This window comes from Somniosus microcephalus, chromosome 2 (assembly GCF_052327205.1).
Source record: "Somniosus microcephalus isolate GS21.2 chromosome 2, FLI_Smic_1.0, whole genome shotgun sequence".
Taxonomy (NCBI): Eukaryota; Metazoa; Chordata; class Chondrichthyes; order Squaliformes; family Somniosidae; genus Somniosus; species Somniosus microcephalus.
In genome coordinates, this window is record NC_140988.1 from 284,384,891 (window position 1) to 284,406,765 (window position 21,875).

Sequence of the window (21,875 nt, forward strand, 5' to 3'; positions counted from 1 at the left end):
TGCATAAGTGATATTTATACTGAAATATTATTTGCTACAAAACACAAAGCTTATTTCAATTTATCACCTTCAATTCACTCTGCAAGAACACATTCCGTCTCAGAACAAGAAACACTACAAAAGGAAAATCACACTTCACTTAAAATCACACAATGTAGGGCTTCATCTTACAGTGCACATCCAACATCTTCTTTGCTGCTTTCTGTAGGAGAAGAGCGCTTCTGAATAAATTGCTTTACAAAGTACAAAGCAAGGCAATATTTTTTTTAATGGCTTTCAGACTGTTGCTTCGTCCCATGCAACAGGGGTAAACAGCCAGCATACAAACAGAAAATACAAAAACTTACATCCCCGGAGATACTGAAAAAAATTACTGGTGTTGAAGAAAGTTTTAAAAAGTAAATGTTTGCAGAATTTTTGAAATCTGCTTACAAACATGTATGCTACCAGTTAAGAGCAAAACACATGATACAACAGTACAAACAGTACATCAAGTACTTGATAGAAAAATTACTGCAAAACCGATTCATTACTTCATTGCTTGTGAGTTTAAGTTAAGAATGGTGGAAAAAAAGGCTATGCAGCCCACTTTAGGTGACATTTTTTCATCCCCCTCATACCCCAAGCTCAAATCCCTCTACTGCTCAAAGAATTAGGAATGAGGAACCGGTCTAAAGCACTGTTGAATGCTTCAGCTGTGTCGACATTTATTACCCAACAAACGCCGTTTAGTCCCATTAATGACTAATTCTGAAGATTAAACAGGATGTTCTTTTAACAATTTTTAATCTTGAACATAAAACCTTATTTGTTGGGTATTGATGGGCAAAAAACAATAAACACCCAAAAAAATGAAGATGTTACTGCTACTCCTAACAGCTAAAAGGTGCAGCCACAAACTGGAAGCAAAAGATCACAATCACTGGCACAAAAGGGTAGCACGGTTACGATTTGTAATCCTGACAATTTTATATTCTTTAAACCAACGCCTTCACACCCTTCATCCAAGACCTGCTCCAATCAACAATACATGTTTGTTGGTTATTATCTCAGATGGAGGTGGTTGGGCCCTCTGGAGCCGGTTCCCATTCTATCTTTTTATCCCAGCTGTAAACACTCCATATATTTTCCTTCCCATAGATATTCTTGAATTAAAACAGAGCTAAATAATTTAAACTTCAGTTGTGAATGTTATACCCAAATGGTAAGTTTTTTTTTTTAAGTCTGACATTGTACAACTCATATTCTGCATATTAAATCTCTGGTTTTACTTTCATTTTTGCATCACACACTGAAGTTAAAAAAAAATCAGAATCATGTTCTCCCATTTCACTTCATCATTAATTCCCTTCCTTATTATGAAACCTCATATTCTGCTTAACTTACTTTTCTCATTAGGAATGTGTTAAACTTTCTAAATCTCTTCATTAAAAGTTCATGTTGATCTAAAATTTGGGCCCGATATTGACGGGGGCTGGTTTGGTAAGCGGGAGAGGCGGAGTTTCGGATATGAAACCCGGAAGTCCGAGTTTACCCATATGCTGTGGGGCGGGGAGCACTCTGGAGCAGGCCACAGCTACAGGTAAGGAGCCTGCAGCTGCTAGTGGGAGCGTGGGGGGTCTGATCCCCGACCCCAGGAGGGGGGGTCTGATCACCGGATGGGGGTCTATATATGGGGGGAGTCCGATCTAAGAGAAGAAGGTAAGCCTGGCCCACAATCAGTGCTGCAAAGGCATTTGCGTTTTTCCAGAAGCTGTCCTCGCCTTCTTTGAGCTGCCGAGTTTCCAGAGGCCTGGGAAATCCGGCCAGCCAGGGTTAAACCTGTAAAAAAGGTTAAATCTGAGGCTGCCAGTAGTTAAATGGTCAACCCGCCTCCTGGGAGTGGGTTGGCTGTCCATCCCTTGTCCCGCTTCCGTTAAAACCGTAAGTGGCTGGATTGGGGTCGGGTTTGAGATTTAAAAATTTTAACATCTCATCCAACCCACTTGTTTTTAGGGGTTAAAATTCACCCCTTGGTATCGTATTTCTTTTCTTTCAAAACCTTTTCAATGCCCCTATAATTTTCTTCTCTGTGGGTGGGGTGCTTTCAAAAATGAATGAAAGCCCCTTCGCCCACAGAATTAATGACAAAAAAAATCAAGAGGAAAAAGAAATCTGCAATCACTGCTTAACGTTGGTGGCCATCTCTTCAAATTATTTTCTATTGAAAAGCGAAATACAACAATCCAGCCATCTAATTTATATAGGCAAAATTATAAAGATGTGCACTTCTGGCTTAAAGGCCAGAACATGGCATGGACACCTAATGATGTTAGTTGCACTACATTACGATTGTTATATTTTGGTATCTTTTCACCCTTTTTACCACACACCACTCCCTTAGCTGAACATTCACTTTCTATGTCATCGACATGGTTTACATTTGCTCTGACATCTAGGCAACTCTGGTAGCATGCCTGTGATAATGCTTCAGCAATTGGTTCTATCCTATCCTCCACATGATCCTCTTGATCTTTGAGAAGCAGCAGAATGACATTACACTAGGCCTTGTTTTAGGCTATAACTGCCAAATGCCTTAGAGGGAGTGCAATGAAGGTTCACTAGACTGATTGCTGGGATGGGGAGATTGTCCTATGAGGAGAGATTCAGGCGACTAGGCCTATATTCCCTAGCGTTTAGAAGAATGAGAGGTGATCTCACTGAAACGTATAAAATTCTTAAGGGGCTTGACAGGGTAGATGCTGGGTGGATGTTCCCCCTGGCTGGGGAGTCTAGAACTAGGGGTCATAGTCTCAGAATAAGGGGTCAGCCATTTAGGACTGAGATGAGGGGAAATTTCTTCACTCAGAGGGTTGTTAATCTTTGGAATTCTCTATCCCAGAGGGCCGTGGATGCTCAGTCGTTGAGTATATTCAAGACAGAGATCGATAGATTATTAGATATTAAGGGAATCAAGGGATATGGGGATATTGCAGGAAGGTGGAGTTGAGATAGAAGATCAACCATGATCTTGTTGAATGGTGGAGCAGGCTCGAAGGGCCAAATGGCCTACTCCTGCTCCTATTTATGTTCTTAACCAGTAAATGAACAAGCGAATAAATAGCAAAAACTTCACAGTAGTAGTTAAACTTTGCTAACTTCTTGTATAGTAGAAATAATAATTAGCAACTCTTGTGCAAACTAATTGTAATCATTCTTCTGACATAACTATTCTTTTCCCCTTTATTACAGGAAGTATCTACCTTAGCTAATACTTTTGCAAGTCCCAAATAGATTGTCTACATAGGCTCCAGTTAAAATCCATCAAACTTTAAAATTCCAGACTAAGAAAAAGCCCTGAAAGTGATGCTAGGGTTTTGTGAATTTAAAAAAACTGTCTGCTGAATTCAAAAGGAGCTGCCATACATACACATAGCTGAACAAAAAGCAGCATGTTTGCATTTGGCTTGGCTTGTTCCTAAGGCAAACTACTTTGAGACAACAGACTAGTCGAACCATCTTCTCAAGTTAAGCTGTTAACTCCCTGTGTACCATGACTGAATTACAGGAGCTAATACCAAGCTAAAACTTAGTCAATAATGCTTTATCTGTTTATATAACATTTGTCACCTATTTCTGGTGCGCCTAAAGAACTTCTTTGTGGAAATACATGTTGGATGAAAATGGGCAAGATCTGGTGGCACTGATCTCTACTCATTTTATGCCTCTGCGCTCATTTATGGGGTTTTACCAAGACAAAAATCAGTCTCTATATCTTGTTGCACAGCACCCGACCTAGGAGTGCTTGATGCTGATACTGGGTTCCCAGAACAGCTTTAACATCCCTTATCCAATCACTTAAAAATATATCTTTTCAATCTGAATAGCCTGGGAGCTTTCAGGAAATCAGGTCAACAATGGGAATGCTAAGCATTTTGAAACCTGATTGATCTGATCAGATGCAATTAAGTTGAAGTCAGCAAGGAGAAGGAGCCATTAATTTTTCATCAGCAACAGACAAGTGGGACCTGTCCAGATGGAATGCTTACAATACTCACCCAACTTAAAACTAATTACATTAACAGCCTTCTAATCGTGAGCATTAAAAATTCAACACCACAAATTGAAAATACATCCAGTACACATGTTCTAACACTTGTTCCTCAGGATCTTAAAGCAAGTGACACTCCATCTCTAAAAATTCTCACCACTGTCATCTGGTGCTTGTGAAACAAGCTCAAGGAAACGTCATTCTTTTCCTCAGTCATTATTCTGCAGCAGTGATCTCATTCCCAAGCTCCACACGTTTTATTCATCTTGCATTTATAAATAGCTTATTTGATTATTTTTTTTTACATTTGCTATCTTTTCTGGCAGAGTATCTATCCAATATGAATTTTACTGCAACTATTACGTTAAGTGGTCCACTGCATTAGTTGGTGGGAGAAGACTGCCTAGGAACTGAAGGCGAGGCACCCACCTCAACGGCATTATTTCAGGCGAATCCTGATTGACTAAGTTACCATCAGAAAGACTAATGCAATCTTATAGGATGAATCCACTTAGCAGAAAACTGAAGCAATTAGCATTTCTATTGATTGCTGATAAAACAGACACATTTGTCAAAAACATTCCACAGAATCTGCAAATTCAAAACATTAAGCATCTGGAATCAAGACAGCTATGTTGGAGTTAAGCAGGAGCTTGTAATTCTTCTGTAAAGCAAGTATTCTGTGCAACTACAGAGGGTGCAAATAGGCAGCCAAATTAATAGCTTCAGTTGCACAACAATCTTGAATTTGCTGGAGAGAAATGCTATTATTGCGAGAAATTCTGTCTATTTTGTTCTATACAAAGAAAATGTTAACTTCAGCACTGAACCCAAGGCTGCAAGTAGGCTCTCCTTCCCTGCCAGACCACTCCAGTGACATCAATTACAGAGAGCATTCCAGAGTAGCTCCACTGCAGACAATCATCCAGGGGTTGGTAGTGGGACCACTGCTCTTTTTCATATATATTAATGGCCTGGACTTGGGTATACATGGCATAATTTTAAAGTTTGCAGATGACGCGAAACGCGGAAATGTAGTAAACAGTGAGGAAGATAGTAACAGACTTCAGGAGGACATAAGGACATAGACAGACTAGTGAAATTGGCAGACACATGGCAGATCAATTTTTTTTTAAATTCGTTTTTATGGGATGTGGACGTCGCTTTAAGATGTCCTGACAGCACCTCTGTGAGTCTGCTTGCACGCTGGGTTTACCTGGTGTGCTTAGGACCCAGCACTGAACTCAGCGCTAGGATCGAAATTCGCCGTGGTGATGTTAAGTCGGCGTTGCCCGCTGACTGATGTCACCACTCCGCCATTTTTCTTTGTAGGGCGATACCTGGTGCTGGGGTCACTGCTAATGACCTGGATATTGGAATAGGCGAGTAAAATTTCTAAATTTTCCGATGACACCAAACTTGGGGGTGTGGCAAACAGTGAGGATGATACTAATCGACTGCAGAATGGGCAGACAAGTGGTAGATGGAATTTAATACAGAGAAGTGTGAGGTGATGCATTTCGGCAGAAGGAATGGGGAGAGGCAATGTACACTTAATGGCACAGTTTTAAAGAGTGTGCAGGGTCAGAGAGACCTGGGAGTTAATGTGCATAGGTCCCTGAAGGTGGCAGGACATATTAAGAGAGTGGTTAGCAAAGCATATGGGATCTTGGGCTTCATAAATAGAGGTATTGAGTACAAAAGTAGAGAAGTTATGCTGAACCTTTATAAAGTGCTGGTTAGGCCACAACTGGAGTATTGCGTCCAGTTCTGGTCACCACACTTTAGGAAGGATGTGAAGGCCCTTGAGAGGGTGCAGAGGAGATTTGCCAGAATGGTTCTGGGGATGGGAGATCTTAGCTACAAGGACAGGTTGGAGAAGCTGGATTTGTTTTCATTAGAGCAAAGGAGGTTGAGGTGTGATTTGATAGAGGTGTACAAGATTATGACGGGTTTGGATAGGCTAGACGGGGAAAGGCTGTTCCCACTAGTTGGTGGTACAAGGACCAGGGGACACAGATTTAAGGTTTTGGGCAAGAGATACGGGGGGGGGGGGGGATGTGAGGAAAAACCTTTTTACGCAGCCAGTGGTGATGACCTGGAACTCGCTGTCGAAGGAAGTGGTGGAAGCAGAGACACGCTGGCCTAGAAATTCGGTTGGTAGCGCCAGCAATTAGCGCCTAAAGAGCCCGAGAATTGGAGCGTTACCCAATGTTCAGGCAGGCGCAGTGAATACTGTGCCCCCTCCCATATTGAGTATTGTTTTAGCGCTGGCGCTAACTCTGCGCGCGGGCAGATCATGACGTCATTTCAGTGTGCAACGCCTTTTTGGCGCCCCGGACCGGATATTGGGTGGCGCCCGGAACCTTTGCGCCTAGCGCTATTAGTGACAGTTCAATGGAACGCTACCAGGCCCTTCTCGTAGTCGGGGGGCGCTATTTAAAGGAGACAGCTCTAGTATAAAAGCTGCAGCCACTTGGCCTGTTCATTGTGATCGTTGCTGGCGAGAGTTGGTGAGCTACTGTGGAGCATATTTTTTGGAATTTAGTCTTAGAATACTTGGGACCTTCAAACCTGTCCGGAGCAGCTGGAGCGCTACACCTAACAGCGTTTGGACCGACTGGCATCGGTATGGGAGCTGCTTTGGATGGCAACGTCCTCATGGCCGGACACTGTGAAGGGGCAGAGAGACGGCGGGAGAGGGGGCCGGGATTGGCCAGAAGGAGGAGAGGCAATGGAGGTCGGCCAATCCGAGGGTACGCTGTGAGGGTATTCAGGCAGCAGGTCTCATACCTTGCAATGTCAGAGGAGCAGTGTGTGCGAAGGCTCCGATTCGGGAAGGAGGTTGTAACTGAGCTGTGCCACCTGCTTGCTCAGGATCTGCAGCCGCATCTACGGTGCAGGACCTCTCTGTCGGTGTCCGTTAAAGTGACTGTTGCCCTCAATTTCTATGCCACCGGATCCTTTCAGGTAGCCACTGGGGACATTGCGAATATCTCTCAGTTTGCAGTCCATTGTTGCATCCGGCAAGTTACAGCTGCCCTTTATAGACAAAGGCGTCAATTCATCAACTTCCCTCTGAGCCTGGAGAAGCAGGCGGAGCGCGCGCAGGGCTTCGCCGCTATTGCGGACTTCCCCATGGTGCAGGGGGCGATTGATTGCACACACGTGGCTTTGCGGGCACCATTGCTCAATCCTGAGGACTTCTGCAACTGCAAGGGGTTCCACTCCCTCAATGTGCAGCTGGTCTGAGACCACCGCCAAATGATCATGGCAGTCAACGCCCAATTCCCAGGGAGCAGCCACGATGCCTTCATCCTGCGGCAGACCTCAGTTTGTGACCTTTTTGAGGGGTCGGCTCGCCCACGAGGCTGGCTTCTTGGGGACAAGGGCTATCCTCTCTGCCCATGGCTCATGACACCACTCCGTTTGGCCGCCACCCCAGCAGAAGAGCTGTACAACAGCAGCCATCAGGCGACCAGGAACATTGTAGAGCACACTATTGGTGTGCTCAAACAGCGTTTCCGCTGTCTGGACCATTCGGGGGGAGCCCTGCAGTACTCGCCGGAGCAAGTGGGTCACATCGTCGTCGTCTGCTGCATGCTCCACAACTTGCCGATTCGACGCACCCAGCCAATGCCAGCCGACCCTCAAGGTCCAGCAGAGCAGGCGGACGAGGAGGAGGAGGACGAGCAGGCGGACGAGGAGGAGGAGGAGGAGGAGGAGGAAGATGGGAGGGCTCCTGCAAGTGGAAGGGCCATCCGTCAGAGGCTCATCAGGACTCGGTTCCAGGCCCCTCTGGCGGAATGATGGGTGTCATTCGTCCTGCGGATCTTTGAAAGGCTCTGAAGGCCAGCATGACTGTAAATAGTTACGTGTACCATTGCAAATTAAAACTTTTCTTTATTGTCACAAAAGTCCTTCCAGCATAACGACGTCATGTCAACAGAAACCATAACTAACAAAATAACAGTTAACTCTTCGGCAAAGCCGCAAAACTAAACAAACCATTTCCAACTATCACAACAGGTGAGGGTGTCCTTCAATTTGGCCAAAGAAACGTCTCTGCACCTCCCTCTACTGCTGGCCCCTTGATGGAGAACGACTTCTCTTTCGCGGTCGGCCCCTTCCCTCCCTGCTGCTCCTACGTAATTGAACCCCAGTGGCGGGGTCAAGGCTGGGGGAAGCCTGCTGACTGTGCGGAAGCGCAGAAGCCCGAGGGACGGCCTGGCCGACCTCTGGTCTTGGAGGGTGCGGACGCAGGCTGCTTGATCTGAACATGGCTGGAAGCAGTGTGCCCTGCAGGTGGTGGCAGCTGCACTGCAGACGTACCAGCGGTGGCATGAGCAATGGTCACCTGCCGAGAGAGGACACCTGCACCATGGTCGGACAACACACTGGCTCTCTGAGGGGGCCGGTTCGGCTCAACCACCACAATCGCCTGCTCTACTGATTCCTGGCCTTGTATGGTACTGGAAGGGCCCGGGGTGATCCTAGCTGATGCAGATAGGGTGGCTGCGGTGAGAGTTCGCGTTGCCTCAATCTGGGTGTGGACGAGGCCAGCAAGTGACTGCGTGGCAGCAGCCCTGGACAGTTCTTTCCATTGCTTCGGACAAGGCCGGAGCAGTCCGTTCCACTGCCTCGGACAAGCCCTGGACAGACCTTTCCAGGGATTGTCCGAGGCCCTGAACAGTCCTTTCCATTGCAGCCTCGAAGCCCTGGACAGTCCTCTCCATAGCAGCCTCGAAGCCCTGGACAGTCCTCTCCACTGCTGCCCCGAAGCCCTGGACAGTCCTCTCCATTGCTGCTCCAAAGTCCAACACACTCTTTGCCAGTGTTTCTATCGACTGAGGCATCCTCCCCACTGCAGCCATCAGCTCAGTGTGCCTGAGCCGGGCCTGGGTGCTCATTTCAGCAAGGCTACACACCTCCTCTGCACTCTGTGCAGCAATCATCACTCACTGCCTTGCCTTCTGGGGAGCCGGTGGCCGAACTTGCCTACCCCCCCTGCGCTGCTGCATGCCGCTTGTTCCGGCAACTGGCTCATCAGCAGAGCCCCCCCCCCACCTCCCCTCCAGGGAACTGCTATCCCTAGTCTGCAGATGTGTACGCTCCCCTGAAGTTGAAACGGATGCTCCGGCTTCCTCCTGATCCTCGCCTCCGGAGGCACTGGCACTGGCAGCTTCAGGGCGCAGATCCCGAGTTGGTGATGCAGCATCTGAAAGCAGGGAGGTGGAAGAGTGGCTTTAGCAAAAGGTCAGGTTGGCGGCAAGGCATGCCAGATTGCGGCAAGGCTCTGACATGGCTGCACACTGAGAAAGCATGCTGGCGGGGGGGACCAAGTGGAAGGAGACAGCTGAAAAAGGTGAGAGCCTTACCCTCGCTGTCGAGAAGGGGGTCGGCAGCTGCAGTGGTAACAGGACCACTCAGACGTCCTCCAAGAATCTGGTGCACTCTCTCCTCGAGATCCGTGAGAGTGACCACTTGTGGAGGTCCGCCACCGGTTCGACGCTGGTCCTTTCGGATCGTCGCCAGCTTGGACTGCAGGGGAAAGAAGGGGAAGCTCTGTTACATGATGCCTTGAGAGATCATCTCATGCCCCCCATGGTGCAAGAGCCCTTACATGATGCCTTGAGAGAGCATCTCATGCCCCCCATGGTGCAAGAGCCCTTACATGATGCCTTGAGAGAGCATCTCATGCCCCCATGGTGCAAGAGACCTTACATGATGCCTTGAGAGAGCATCTCATGCCCCCCCCATGGTGCAAGAGACCTTACATGATGCCTTGAGAGAGCATCACATGCCCCCCATGGTGCAAGAGCCCTTACATGATGCCTTGAGTCAAATGTGCATGTGTGTGCCCAGAAAAGGCCATGGGTGCTTGCTGACAGATGGCCATTGGGGCATCATGGCAAGAGGGTGCGCGAAGTCAGGTGCAGATGGAGGGAATCAGAAGTTTGCATAAACAACACTCACCCTAACGACCCGAGTGAGGTCGTTGAATTTCTTCCTGCACTGAACAGGGCTCCTGGTCGCCATGCTGCTGGAGTTGACCCTCTGAGAAACATCCCTCCAAGCTCGGCGGTAATCCTTTTGATTCGGCTTCCTGCCATTGTCAGGATACAGAACATCTCGACGGTGCTCCACTGCGGACACCAACTCCTCCAGAGCCTCAGTGCTGAAGCGCTCTGCTCTCTGTCTCACCTTCTCCATCCTGACCAAGTTTTTTGCGCCAGAGAAGGAACAGCGCCGATTCTGAGGCCTACAGGGTGTTGAGTGTGGAAGCTGAGGCTGACTGACCCACCCCTTTAAGGGCCGGCCGGCGCCTGGAAGTCTCGTGGTTATCGGTAATTGAGATCACCTGCGCTGCGCCCGTCCGCGCCGATATTGGGTAGCGCCGGAAGTTTTGCGCCTTAGGAGGCCCGTGCAACGTCTGAATTCGCGCCTCAATCCACTTTGGGGGCGATGCGACCCAATATCGCGCCAGGCGGCGATAAGTTTCGTCTGGCTATAAACTTTGCGCAGCGCCAGTTCTAACGCCTCAAACGGGGCTATACCCAATTTCTAGGCCTCAATGTTTTCAAGGGGAGACTGGATAGGCACTTGAGGGAAATAAACTTGCAGGGCTACGAGGAGAGCGAGGGAATGGGACTGACTGGATTGCTCTACAGAGAGTTGGCATGGACCTGATGGGCCGAATGGTCTCCTTCTGTGCTGTTATGACTCTATGGCCTAGAAATTCGGTGGGCTGCGCCACCAGTTAGCGCCCAAAGAGGGCACTTAGTGGGTTTAGCGCCACTGGCCACGCCTCCCACGAAATTTAGTGGGGCGCTAATGGTGGCGTTAGCCGGTAGCGCTGCGCCGCCACCGATGACATCATCGGTGTGCATAGCGCCCCGCTACCGCCCCAATCGCCCCCCGCTGTAACGCCTCAGGACGTTCCCAAGTCACTTTACAGCCAATTAAGTACTTTTGTCACTGTTGTAATGTAGGGAAACGCAGCAGCCAATTTGTATACAGCATGGTCCCACAAACAGCAACCAGGTATTCTATTTTTATGATGATGTTAATTAAGGGTTAAATGTTGGCCACGACACCGGGAGCACTCCCCTGCTCTTCTTCCAATCCTGCCGTGGGATCTTTTACATCTACCCGAGAGGCCTCGGTTTAACATCTCATATGAAAGATGGCACCTCCAACTGCGTAGCACTCCCTCAGTACTGCACTGAAGCATCAGCCTGGATTATGTATTCAAGTTTTTGCAATTTGCATTTATATAGCGCATTTCACAACCACCGAACGTCCCAAATTGAAGTACTTTTTATTGACATGTAGGCACTGTTCTAATGTAGGAAATGCAGCAGCTAATTTGCGCTCAGCAAGCTCCCACAAACAGCAATGTGATAATGACCAGATAATCTGTTTTTGTTATGTTGATTGAGGGATAAATATTGGCCAGGACACCGGAGATTACTCCCCTGCTCTTCTTTGAAATAGTGCCATGGGATGTTTTATGTCCACCTGAGAGAGCAGACGGGGCCTCGGTTTAACGTCTCATCTGAAAGACGGCACCTCCATCAGTGCAGCACTCCCTCAGTACTGCACTGGAGTTGCAGCCTAGATTTTTGTGCTCAGGTCTCTGGAGTGGGATTTGAATCCACAATCTTTGGAATGGGGCTTGAACCTACGAACTTTTGACCGAGAGCGAGAGTGAAGAAAATGTGGAAGAAGCAGAGGTACAAGACAACGGGGCTGAAAGGAAGAGGTCATTGTGTTCGGCTCCAGGGCGGCAACCAATATGTGCACACAATAGAACAAGAGTACAGCACAATATAGCATTAGCTGCAGCCAGAGATCAGGTGCAGGAGGAATTGGAAGTTCATTTTAGGAGAAGCCTAGAGAAAGGTTGATTAAATCTCTGGCCAGCTATATAGCAGTAAGTCACAGACCAAGGGGGTGATCATTCTACACAATACATCCCATACCAGGCCATCAGCATACCAATAGATTTAGAGCACCCAACATAACAAACTGCATAATTCCTAATTGCCCTGCTGAAAAGAGAACACAAACAAAAGCTTCTAGACCTTGCAATAGGACGGTTTCCTCATGCAGTACTAATCAAGTTACATCGAGTCTACAGCACAGAAACAGGCCATTCGACCCAACTGTTCTATGCCAGTGTTTATGCTCCACACGAGCATCCTAATCATAACTATAATTCAGATAACTATTGTAAAAAAATGCTTTTTTTTAAAAAAGGCTGACGAGTTACAAAAATTGCAATCAAAGAGCAATAATGGATACCTAATCATACAGTAGCCTACAGTAGGGGACAAGTAGCTTGACTGTCGTTTCATTCTGTTTGATCTTAATTACGCATCGTACTGCTGTGCCTATTATTGCTCAGTTCAAATTACAGCATGGGTACATCTGTTCCCTGTTGCCAGTTCTTTTTTTTACTGATTATTCATTTACAGAATTGATTACTTCAAGTCTGTCAGATTCCACTATTGACTGATTTTCCATCTCTGGCTGCAGGGTGCACTTTAATCTCTTAAATCAGAGCAAGAAATTACTGTACGTCAAATATCATGAAACTTCCTTCCTGCAGTATGGCATCGCCATTTGATTGTGGAGGCAGAGCACATCATCTAACCTACTTGGTCATGGAGGGTTGCTCGACTGTGGAAAGCATGTTTGAAGTTTTTTGGCCGGAGGGCGGGGTGGGGGTGGGGGGAGCGGGCGGGAGTGGTGGTACGAGAAAAGGGAAAAATAAATATCAATATAAAAACAACTAAAAGAAAAATAATTTCTTTTTCCTGCATTTGCAGCTATCCTTTAACTAGCATATTGAACAAATACAAATACAAATACACAAATAATGACAGAAAATGCTGGAAACACTCAGCAGGTCAGGCAGCATCGAGGAGAGAGAAACAGAGTCAACGTTTCGAGTCGGGGACCCTTCGTCACAACTGGAACAGGTTAGAGAAGAGAGATTTTTAAGCAGGGGCAGGGAGGAGGGGAGGAAAGAACAAAAGGAAGGTCTGTGATAGGATGGAAAGCAGGAGAGATTGACTGACAAAAGGGATGATGGTGCAAGGCAAAAGGAAAGGTAATAGGACAAATTAAGGACCGCTTTGCAGAAAACCTCCGTCCAAAGATGTGCGGGTTAGGTTGATTGGCTATGATAAATTGACCCTTAGTGTTCGGGGGATTAAATACGTGGGGTTACGGGGATAGGGTGGGATATGTGTTGGTGTAGGGGTTACGGGGATCGGGTGGGATATGTGTCAGTGCAGGCTCGATGGGCCGAAATGGCCTCTATCTGCACTGTGGGGTTTCTGTGATTCTGTGAGTCCGCAAGCGTGACCCAGAGCTTCCGATCACCTGTCACTTTAATTCTCCCCTCCACTCTCACTCTGATCTCTCCGTCCTCGGCCTCTTGCACTGTTCCAACGAAGCTCAACGTAAGCTCGAGGAACAGCACCTCATCTTTCTATTAGGCACTTTACAGCCTTCTGGACTCGACATCGAGTTCAACAATTTCAGACTATAACCTCGGCCCCTGTATTTCTTTATATTTTTTAATTTTTTTCTCTTGTTTTCTCACATGGTAGCTGTTAATGATGCTGCTATCATCATTCACACCTCATCTAGAGTCATCTTTTGTTTCTTAACTTGTGTAAGTGCACAAATCTTTGCAGGTGGCAGGACAAATTGAGCAGGCTGTTAAAAAAGCATACGGGATCCTTGGGTTTATTATTAGAGGAATAGAGTACAAAACATAGAAACATAGAAACTAGGAGCAGGAGTAGGCCATTCGGCCCTTCGAGCCTGCTCGGCCATTCAACGAGATCATGGCTGATCATCCAAACCCTAGCACCCGGTCCCGACACAAGGAAGTGTAGGGAAAAGCAAGGAAGTTATGCTAAACCTTTATAAAACATTGGTTAGGCCTCAGCTGGAGAACTGCGTTCACTTCTTGGCACCACACTTTAGGAAGGATGTCAAGGCCTTGGAAAGGGTGCAGAGGAGATTTACTGGAATGGTACCATGGATGAGGGACTTCAGTTATTTGGAGAGACTGGAGAAGCTGGGGTTGTTCTCCTTAGAATAGAGAAGAGGAGATTTGATAGAGGTGTTCAAAATCACGAACGGTTTTCATAGAATAAATAAGGAGAAACTGTTTCCAGTGACAGAAGGGTCGGTAACCAGAGGACACAGATATAAGGTGATTACCAAAAGAACCAGAGGCGACCTGAGGAAAAATAGTTTTACGTAGCGAGTTGTGATCTGGAATGTACTGCCTGAAAGGGTGGAGGAAGCAGATTCAATAGTAACTTTCAAAAGGGAATTGGATAAATACTTGAAGGGAAAACATTTACAGGGGTATGGGGAAAGAGCAGGGGACTGGGATTAATTGGATAGCTCTACTGAAGAGCCGGCACAGGCACAATGGGCCGAATGGCCTCCTTCATGCTGTATCATTACAGTATATGGTTCTATGAAAACCACTTTGTACTGGTTTGGCTTTGATTAGAGCAACTCATTTGCAGTTATATAAAGTGCAATAAACATTGATATCTGTTAAGAATACAGTGGCTCTTCAAATAATAGCCTCACAAAAGCAAGTCCATTATTTAAGATCTAATTAATACAGATATTATAATTCATCATCTCACTTGCAGTCAGATCAAAGACTTGTACCTGCATAAGTAACAAAGCTGTAATTACTTCAAAGAAGCTTACAATTTTAAAATTTGCACAATAAATAAATAATTCTTAAGTCTTGATTTAAAATGTCGCAATTTTCAGACTCTATTCAATTTTATACGAACATCTGTTGGCCAAAGATTGTTGACCTGCAGACAGCTAAACTACACAAACAACCCGATGAGTAAAAAAATTAAAGCATTACAAGCAAATTTTATATCATAGGCCTGTGGGTAGCAGGGTGATGGTAGACGAGAACAAGGTACTACATAACTGTTTGCAACAGATTATATTTCTCAAGTTTAAAAAAGCTAGGTTCATCAGTACAAAATTCAAGAGTGAACTTTTTACGCTGGCCCACTAAAATTGTACTGGGGTGCTATGGCCTCAGAGTACAGGAGGTTTGACAGGTCATTTTATCTCATCAAACCAATCCCTCCCCAACCCCCCAGCAAAAAAGAACACACAATTGCAGTGCCCTCATCTTTATAGAGGCTCCTGTATTGTATATGAGTTATGAACACAACATGGATACATCAAATACCTCCCATGAGTAATGACTTCTGTGGGCTTTCCTGCACAACAGGAGATGACAGAAATAGCTGAAATGTATTTTTTCATGCATATTTTTAATCTATTGCAGTTTGAAATGTAGACTTGGGTAAGGAGCAAAAGAAAAGGAACAAGTAGAGATAAAGGATGAAGGGAATAAAATCAAGATCATGAAGTTGGAAAAAACAGGACGCACTGAATCAAATAGATGAAGCAGACAAAATAAAAAGCCAACACACAAGAGTGTGTGGGCAAAAGACAGAAAATTAAAGAGTAGAAAGACAAAAATACCCATGAAAACCAGAATAAGGAAAAATAAAAAAAAGGCAAGCAGACCGAGAACTAAAGAATATGATTATAGGAGCATTGCCATGAATCAGGTAATAGAAGTAAATATGTTTTGGCTCAAAACTATTCGAAAGTATAACACAATTACTATAGTGACTGCATTACTGGTGGTACAGCTACGAGATGCAAGTGATTGATTAGTGGTTAAAATTTAGTTTGTCCTTTCCACAATGGGGCAAATAGAAATTGTTGATCAACAATGATTGAGGAGTAAGGGTTCAAAATACTATAGGATTTCAGCACATTGCTATACAACATTAGTACATTGGTTATATAAGTAATACAGTTCAGTATTGGATGGGGAGTAATTAACTTTGCAAAAACACATGACCATCAAGGAGAGAGAAACTTTTGTTATAAAACACTATCGGGCTTCGCTGTCCTCAGTCAAAACCATCCATTACACCAATATGAACCTGGGGAGCAAACATAACCCCCAACTTCTCTACTCCATTACCAACCCTTAAACTCCTCTCCACTACACCCTCCAACCTCACCTCTAACAAGTCTGAGGAGCTCATGGACTTCTTTGTCACTAAGATTCAGGCTATCCATTCAGCTGCCTCTGCTGCTTCACCCACTTCCGCTTGCCCACCAAGTCAAAACTTTCCCCCAGGCTCCTTCCTGCTCAAGCCTTGAATCTGCACCTATGTTTCCTTTCTCTCCCATCTTTCCTTATACCATCTCCAAGCTCATCTTGTCCACGAGACCCACCTCCTGCTCACTTGATCCCATTTACACTAAACTTTGGCACACCCAACTTCCTTTCCTGATCCCTATGCTAGCTGACATTGTAAATTATTCCCTGTCCTCAGGAACTGTCCATCTCCCTTTCAAAACTGTTGTCATCACCTACTCATCAAAAATCTTGACCTCTCTGTCCTTTCAAACTACCACTCCATCTCCAATCTCCCTTTGCTTGCCAAAGTCCTTGAACATGTTGCCAACTCTCAAATTCATGCTCATCTTTCCCGCAACTCCATGTTTGAATCTCTCCAATCAGGTTTCCATCACTGGCACAGCACCAAAACAGCCCTAACCAAAGTCACAAATGACAACCAATGTAACTGTGACCATGATGCATTAACCCCCCACTCCTTGTTCTCTTCAACCTCTTTGCAGCCTTTGACATGATTGACACTCCTCCAATGCCTCTCCACCGATGTCCAGCTCACTCAGTGGGACTACCCTTGCTTGGTTTTACTCTTAGCTATCCAGTCATAGTCAGATCACTTCCAGCAATGGCTTTTCTTCTTGCCCTCCACAGTCTACCAAACATCTATCCTTGGCCCCATCCTCGTCCTCATCCACAGACATGAGGACGGGATCTACCGCTCTACCACCTCTCTAAACCCCACCTACTGCCTCTGTGTTTTCACATTACTTGTCTGTTTTGGATGAGCTGCAATTTTCTTCATTGAAAGATTGGGAAGGCCGAAGACATCACCTTCAGCCCCATGTGGCCGTAACCTTTCCACCGATTTCATCACCCTCCTGGCCATCGCCTCTGGCTGAATCAGACTCTTCGCAACTTCGGCATCCTATGCTGAGCTTCTGACTCCAAATCATAAAGACTGCCTACTTCCACCTCCAGAACAATGCCCACCTCCATCCCTACCCTCAGTCCATCTGCTGCTGAAACCCTCCTCCATGTCTTTGTCTCCTCCAGACATGAGTATTATAATGCTCTCCTGGCCGGTCTCTCATCTTGCACTCTCCATAAACATTATTCAAATCTCTGCTGCCTGTATCATATCCTGCACCAGGTCGCATTCACCAACACCCCTTTCCTGGCTCCAGATCCCAAAATAATGAAAGTTAAAACCCTTCACAACTTTCCTCATCTCTGTAACTCACCTTAGCCCTACAACCCACAGCTCTACATTCCTCCAACTCTGGTCTTTTGTGCATCTCATCTCCTTTTGCCCCAGGATTGGCAGCTGTATCTTCAGCTATTTAGGCTCCATGCTCTAGAATTTCTAGCCCAAGCCCCTTTGCCTCTCCACCTCCCTTTTCTCCTTGAAGACCCTTGTTAAAACCTATCTTTTGATGTGACTTTCTTTGGCTTGGCATCCATTGATTTTTTTATTATGCCTCTGTGACCACCTTGGGACATTTTTCCATATTAAATGCTGCTGCTGTTGTGATTTTCACTGGCAAGGAAAGAACTAATGTATTAGAAACATAGAAAAATAGGAGGAGTAGGCCATTTGGCATTTCGAGCCTGCTCCGCCATTCAACATGATCATGGCTGATCTTCTATCTCAATACCATATTCCCGCTCTCTCCCCATACCCCTTGATGCCTTTTGTGTCTAGAAATCTATCTATCTCTTTCTTAAATATATTCAGTGACTTGGCCTCCACATGCTTCTGTGGTAGAAAATTCCACAGGTTCACCACCCTCTGAGTGAAGAAATTTCTCCTCATCTCAGTCCTAAATGTCCTACCCCGTATCCTGAGACTGTGGCCTAGAAATTCGGTTTTGGCGCAGCGAGGGCTTTAGTGCCGGAAGTTAGTGCCGGCGCTAAGTCCCCCTGCGCGCGCCAAAAATTCAGTAGCGCCGCGCCCAAACGGCTGCCGGCGCTACTGAGGGGTCTCAGCGCCTCAAAACTGGCACCACGCGCCGCATTGCGGCGCTATTCCGGCGCTGCGGCGCCCGCTGCGGTGCGGCAGGCTCGGGAAGTGCAGGCCTCCTCCTTCCGTTAAGGAGGAGCTGCCTGCACCCGGCCGCGGCCCGCGATAATCTTTTTAAAAATGAGCCCGGCACCTCGGACAAGTGCCGGGCTTGCTTCTGTTCCGGGGGGGGGGGGGGGGGGGGGCGGGGAAGTCCGGGGAGGGAGCTGCGGCCAGGCGGCCGGCGGGAAAGCGGCCGGCCGCCGCGGGGCCTTTAATGCGCCGGCGCAAAGTTCTGTAAGGCACCTCTGCCAGAACGTTGCTTGCGGCTGCCACGGGCGAGGCGGCCGCAACTCAATTTCCGAGTTCGGGCGGGTTACCATGGCAACCGGGACGCTGCGCACACCGATGACGTCATCGGTGCCGGCGCAGCGCTACCGGCCTAACGCCGATTTAGGGCCCCTGTCAATTTCTAAACTGGACATAACTTCGGCGCTAGGCCCTCTAGCGCCTCAAAAGCGGCGCTAAGGCCAGTGAATTTCTAGGCCTGTGACCCCTCATTCTAGACCCCCCAGCCAGGGTAAACAGCCTCCCTGCATCCAGTCTGTCTAGCCCTGTCAGAACTTTATACGTTTCAATGAGATCCCCTCTCATTCTTCTAAACTCTAGTGAATACAGGGCTATTCGACCCAATCTCTCCTCATACGACAGTCCTGCCATCCCAGGAATCAGTCTGGTGAACCTTCGCTGCACTCCCTCTATGGCAAGTATATCCTTTCTTAGGTAAGGAGACCAAAACTGTACACAGTACTCCAGGTGTGGTCTCACCAAGGCCCTGTACAACAGTAGTAAGACATCCTTGCTCCTGTACTCAAATCCTCTTGCAATGAAGGCCAACATACCATTTGCCTTCCGAACTGCTTGCTGCACCTGCATGTTTGCTTTCAGTGACTGGCCAACAACACTAGTTTCAATCTACTAGACTATTCACATTGTGGAAATTCTGCTATGAAAGAAATGAACAAGGCTGAGCATGAAAGTTTTCAAATATTTATAAAATTAGTATAAATGGGGAATAGATGTTCCTCCATAATTAAATTACCACCCGAAGAAAGCTAATGATTTGAGTATGAAACCTTTTTCATTTTATGCATGAGAAACACAGTGAGGCATTGCCAGTTAAACAACTTTATTTAAATTGTCTAATTTCTAAAAAGAGATAGTGAATTATCAGACCATTCCCCATCTATTATATTAACCTTCAAAATATCATCAGTTATTCATTCACACAACACTGAAACTTTTCCTTTCCAATGGAAATGAACATGACATGGGTAAACTACAATATTTAATAATCACATATATACAAAAAATGTATTACATTTTTCATGATGATAAACAAAGAATGCTTCAAACAATGTTAATAACAAAGCAGCAATGCTTACTTTCTTTCGCCAGCTTTACTTCCATTCATTTAATAAATACAGGTTCAGGCAGTGTAATCTGTCTATTATTTATTGTAAAACTTGCAGCTAAAGACATAACTCATCACCATGCAGTTATACGGTCTACCTAGCTATTGACAAAAGGCACTGTACTGATAATGTTCTGTGCAATCCAATGCTGAAAACACTCAGTACGTCAGGCAGCATCTACAGAGAGAGGAAGCTGAGCGTTTCCAGCATTTCCTGCTTTTATTTCAGATTTCCAGCATCTGCAGTATTTTGCTTTTTGCTTTACAATTTAATGCAATGCTCAAGCCTCTGTATGGACTGAATAAAACCAGAAAATATTACAAATTCAAAGCAGTATCTAAAAGAACTAAAAGTTGATGTTTCGAGTGGGAACACTCATCAGAACTGGCATAGTCAGGCTGGAGAAGACCGAATGATAACACAGAAATGGTGGGAAGAAAACAACAGAAGTAGGGCAAGAGCTCAAATGTATATATTACTCAGAAAGAGGCAACCAATGGATTTATAGTATAAACACATTTTAATGTGCTGGAAAAAGGTACTGTGTACAAGATATTTTTTTTAATCAATTTCTGTTTTTAATTTCAGGCTTCACCATTTTTTAAGCTTATGCTATGGAGCTGTTTCAGTTTTTTAACTATATTCTAAACAATTTGTCGCTCCCCATCCAAATGTGGTTCAAAGGTACTTACCAAAAGGCAATTCAAAACGGGTGTCTAACAGGATTTTATGTGGTGTTGGACTTTTGGTTCCACATATCTCATCTTCCTTCATTAAAACCTCCGCATCCAGTGTTGACCAATCCCCTGGCCCTTCCTGTTAAAACATAAATCCCAGAAAGTACAAAGAAGAACCAAACAAACTAGAGAATTCCATAAAAAGCTGTAAGCTAATATACAGTGAATTTGGACAATATTTAAATAAAGCTTCTGGATTCAGACACTAAGCGTGGAACTGTCAATTTTGGCAGAGGTGTAAAGCAGGCGGTAGTTGATCTGCTGCCTGTTATACACCTCACCCGATTTTCCTATCAATTAACTTCGATGGAAAGGAAAATCAGGTGGGCTGTATAATTGGCGGCCAATACGGCACAGCAGTTGAAAGTTGCATCCCATGTAAAATTATTTAGAACACATTCATTGGCTCATGGCACTATAAAAATCATCATTATTTTCTAATATATAATCTCTGACTTCTAACCTACATAAACTTGTTAAAAGTTTTTTGCTAAGCGCGTTTGTTGATAATTGTGGAGAATGGCACTGCTAGGATATGATGCGCTTACACGCTGTGACTTCGAGCGACAGCATTAATAACATCCAAATCAAGTCAAGCACAAACAGCTGCAGAATAAATCTGTCTCTACTTTCCCAAAACAACAGGCCCCGTCCTCAGCCTCAGAAGGCCGTCCCCTCCTGCGAGAATATTTCCATTTTCCACTCGATCCAGACAGGCTCCTGGTTGTGACTGATAATTTTGCGTTGTGAACAGCACGCATTATTTCATAAAGTACCCTTATGGGGAGGAGACGTTCTTTCTGTCAGTCTGTGCTGGATTCAAACTCAGGTCCTAGAGGTGAAAGGGAAGTACTAACCATGCTCCAACCGATGCCCTTACTCTACTGGTATCTTTCCTTTAAAAATTACATCTTAACCTAAAGCCATGTCTTTTCCATTTATAAATCATTAAAGGCATTCAAATGAACTTTTACTTAAAAGATTTGAGGGACATTTCTGACAGACTGGCGTTGCAAAACAAATCAAAACAAAAACTAAAAAGATATTTACTATCACTATTAAAATATTATATAATTGTAAATCATTGATTTTAAAGCACAATTGATACTGCTCATGTATTGAAGTTATTGATCTTCTCCTTTAGAAATAGGCGGCGTTGACTGTTGGACAAAGGAAACAGGACAACTAAAAGAAAGTAACTGAGGTGGTATTGATCTAAATGCACACTCTTGGGCTTTGCCACATATTAAATGTTTCTTTTCTGAAAAGATCGGTGTAGATTGTAATGGTTTATCCTGCAGGGGAAAAGCATCCAAAAAACCCCTATAGCATTGCAATAGTGTTGGACAACAACCAGTATTTAGGAAGTAAACTCAATTCTGCCTTTACTTAATAGTGG

The 21,875-nt window shown here is 45.5% G+C and overlaps 1 protein-coding gene across 12 annotated transcripts in view; it reads right to left on the reverse strand.

The window, feature by feature from the left end:
* unc13bb (unc-13 homolog Bb (C. elegans)) overlaps positions 1-21,875 on the reverse strand; it is an 807,248-nt gene that overhangs the window by 367,878 nt on the left and 417,495 nt on the right. For all 12 annotated transcript variants that reach the window (XR_015074481.1, XM_085972924.1, XM_085972914.1 and 9 more), the window contains one exon: positions 20,432-20,555. Coding sequence is in view for 11 of the 12 variants with exons in the window: in XM_085972924.1 (XP_085829050.1) it covers positions 20,432-20,555 (124 nt within the window). In the remaining variant the exon portion in view is untranslated. The remainder of the gene's footprint in view (positions 1-20,431; positions 20,556-21,875) is intronic.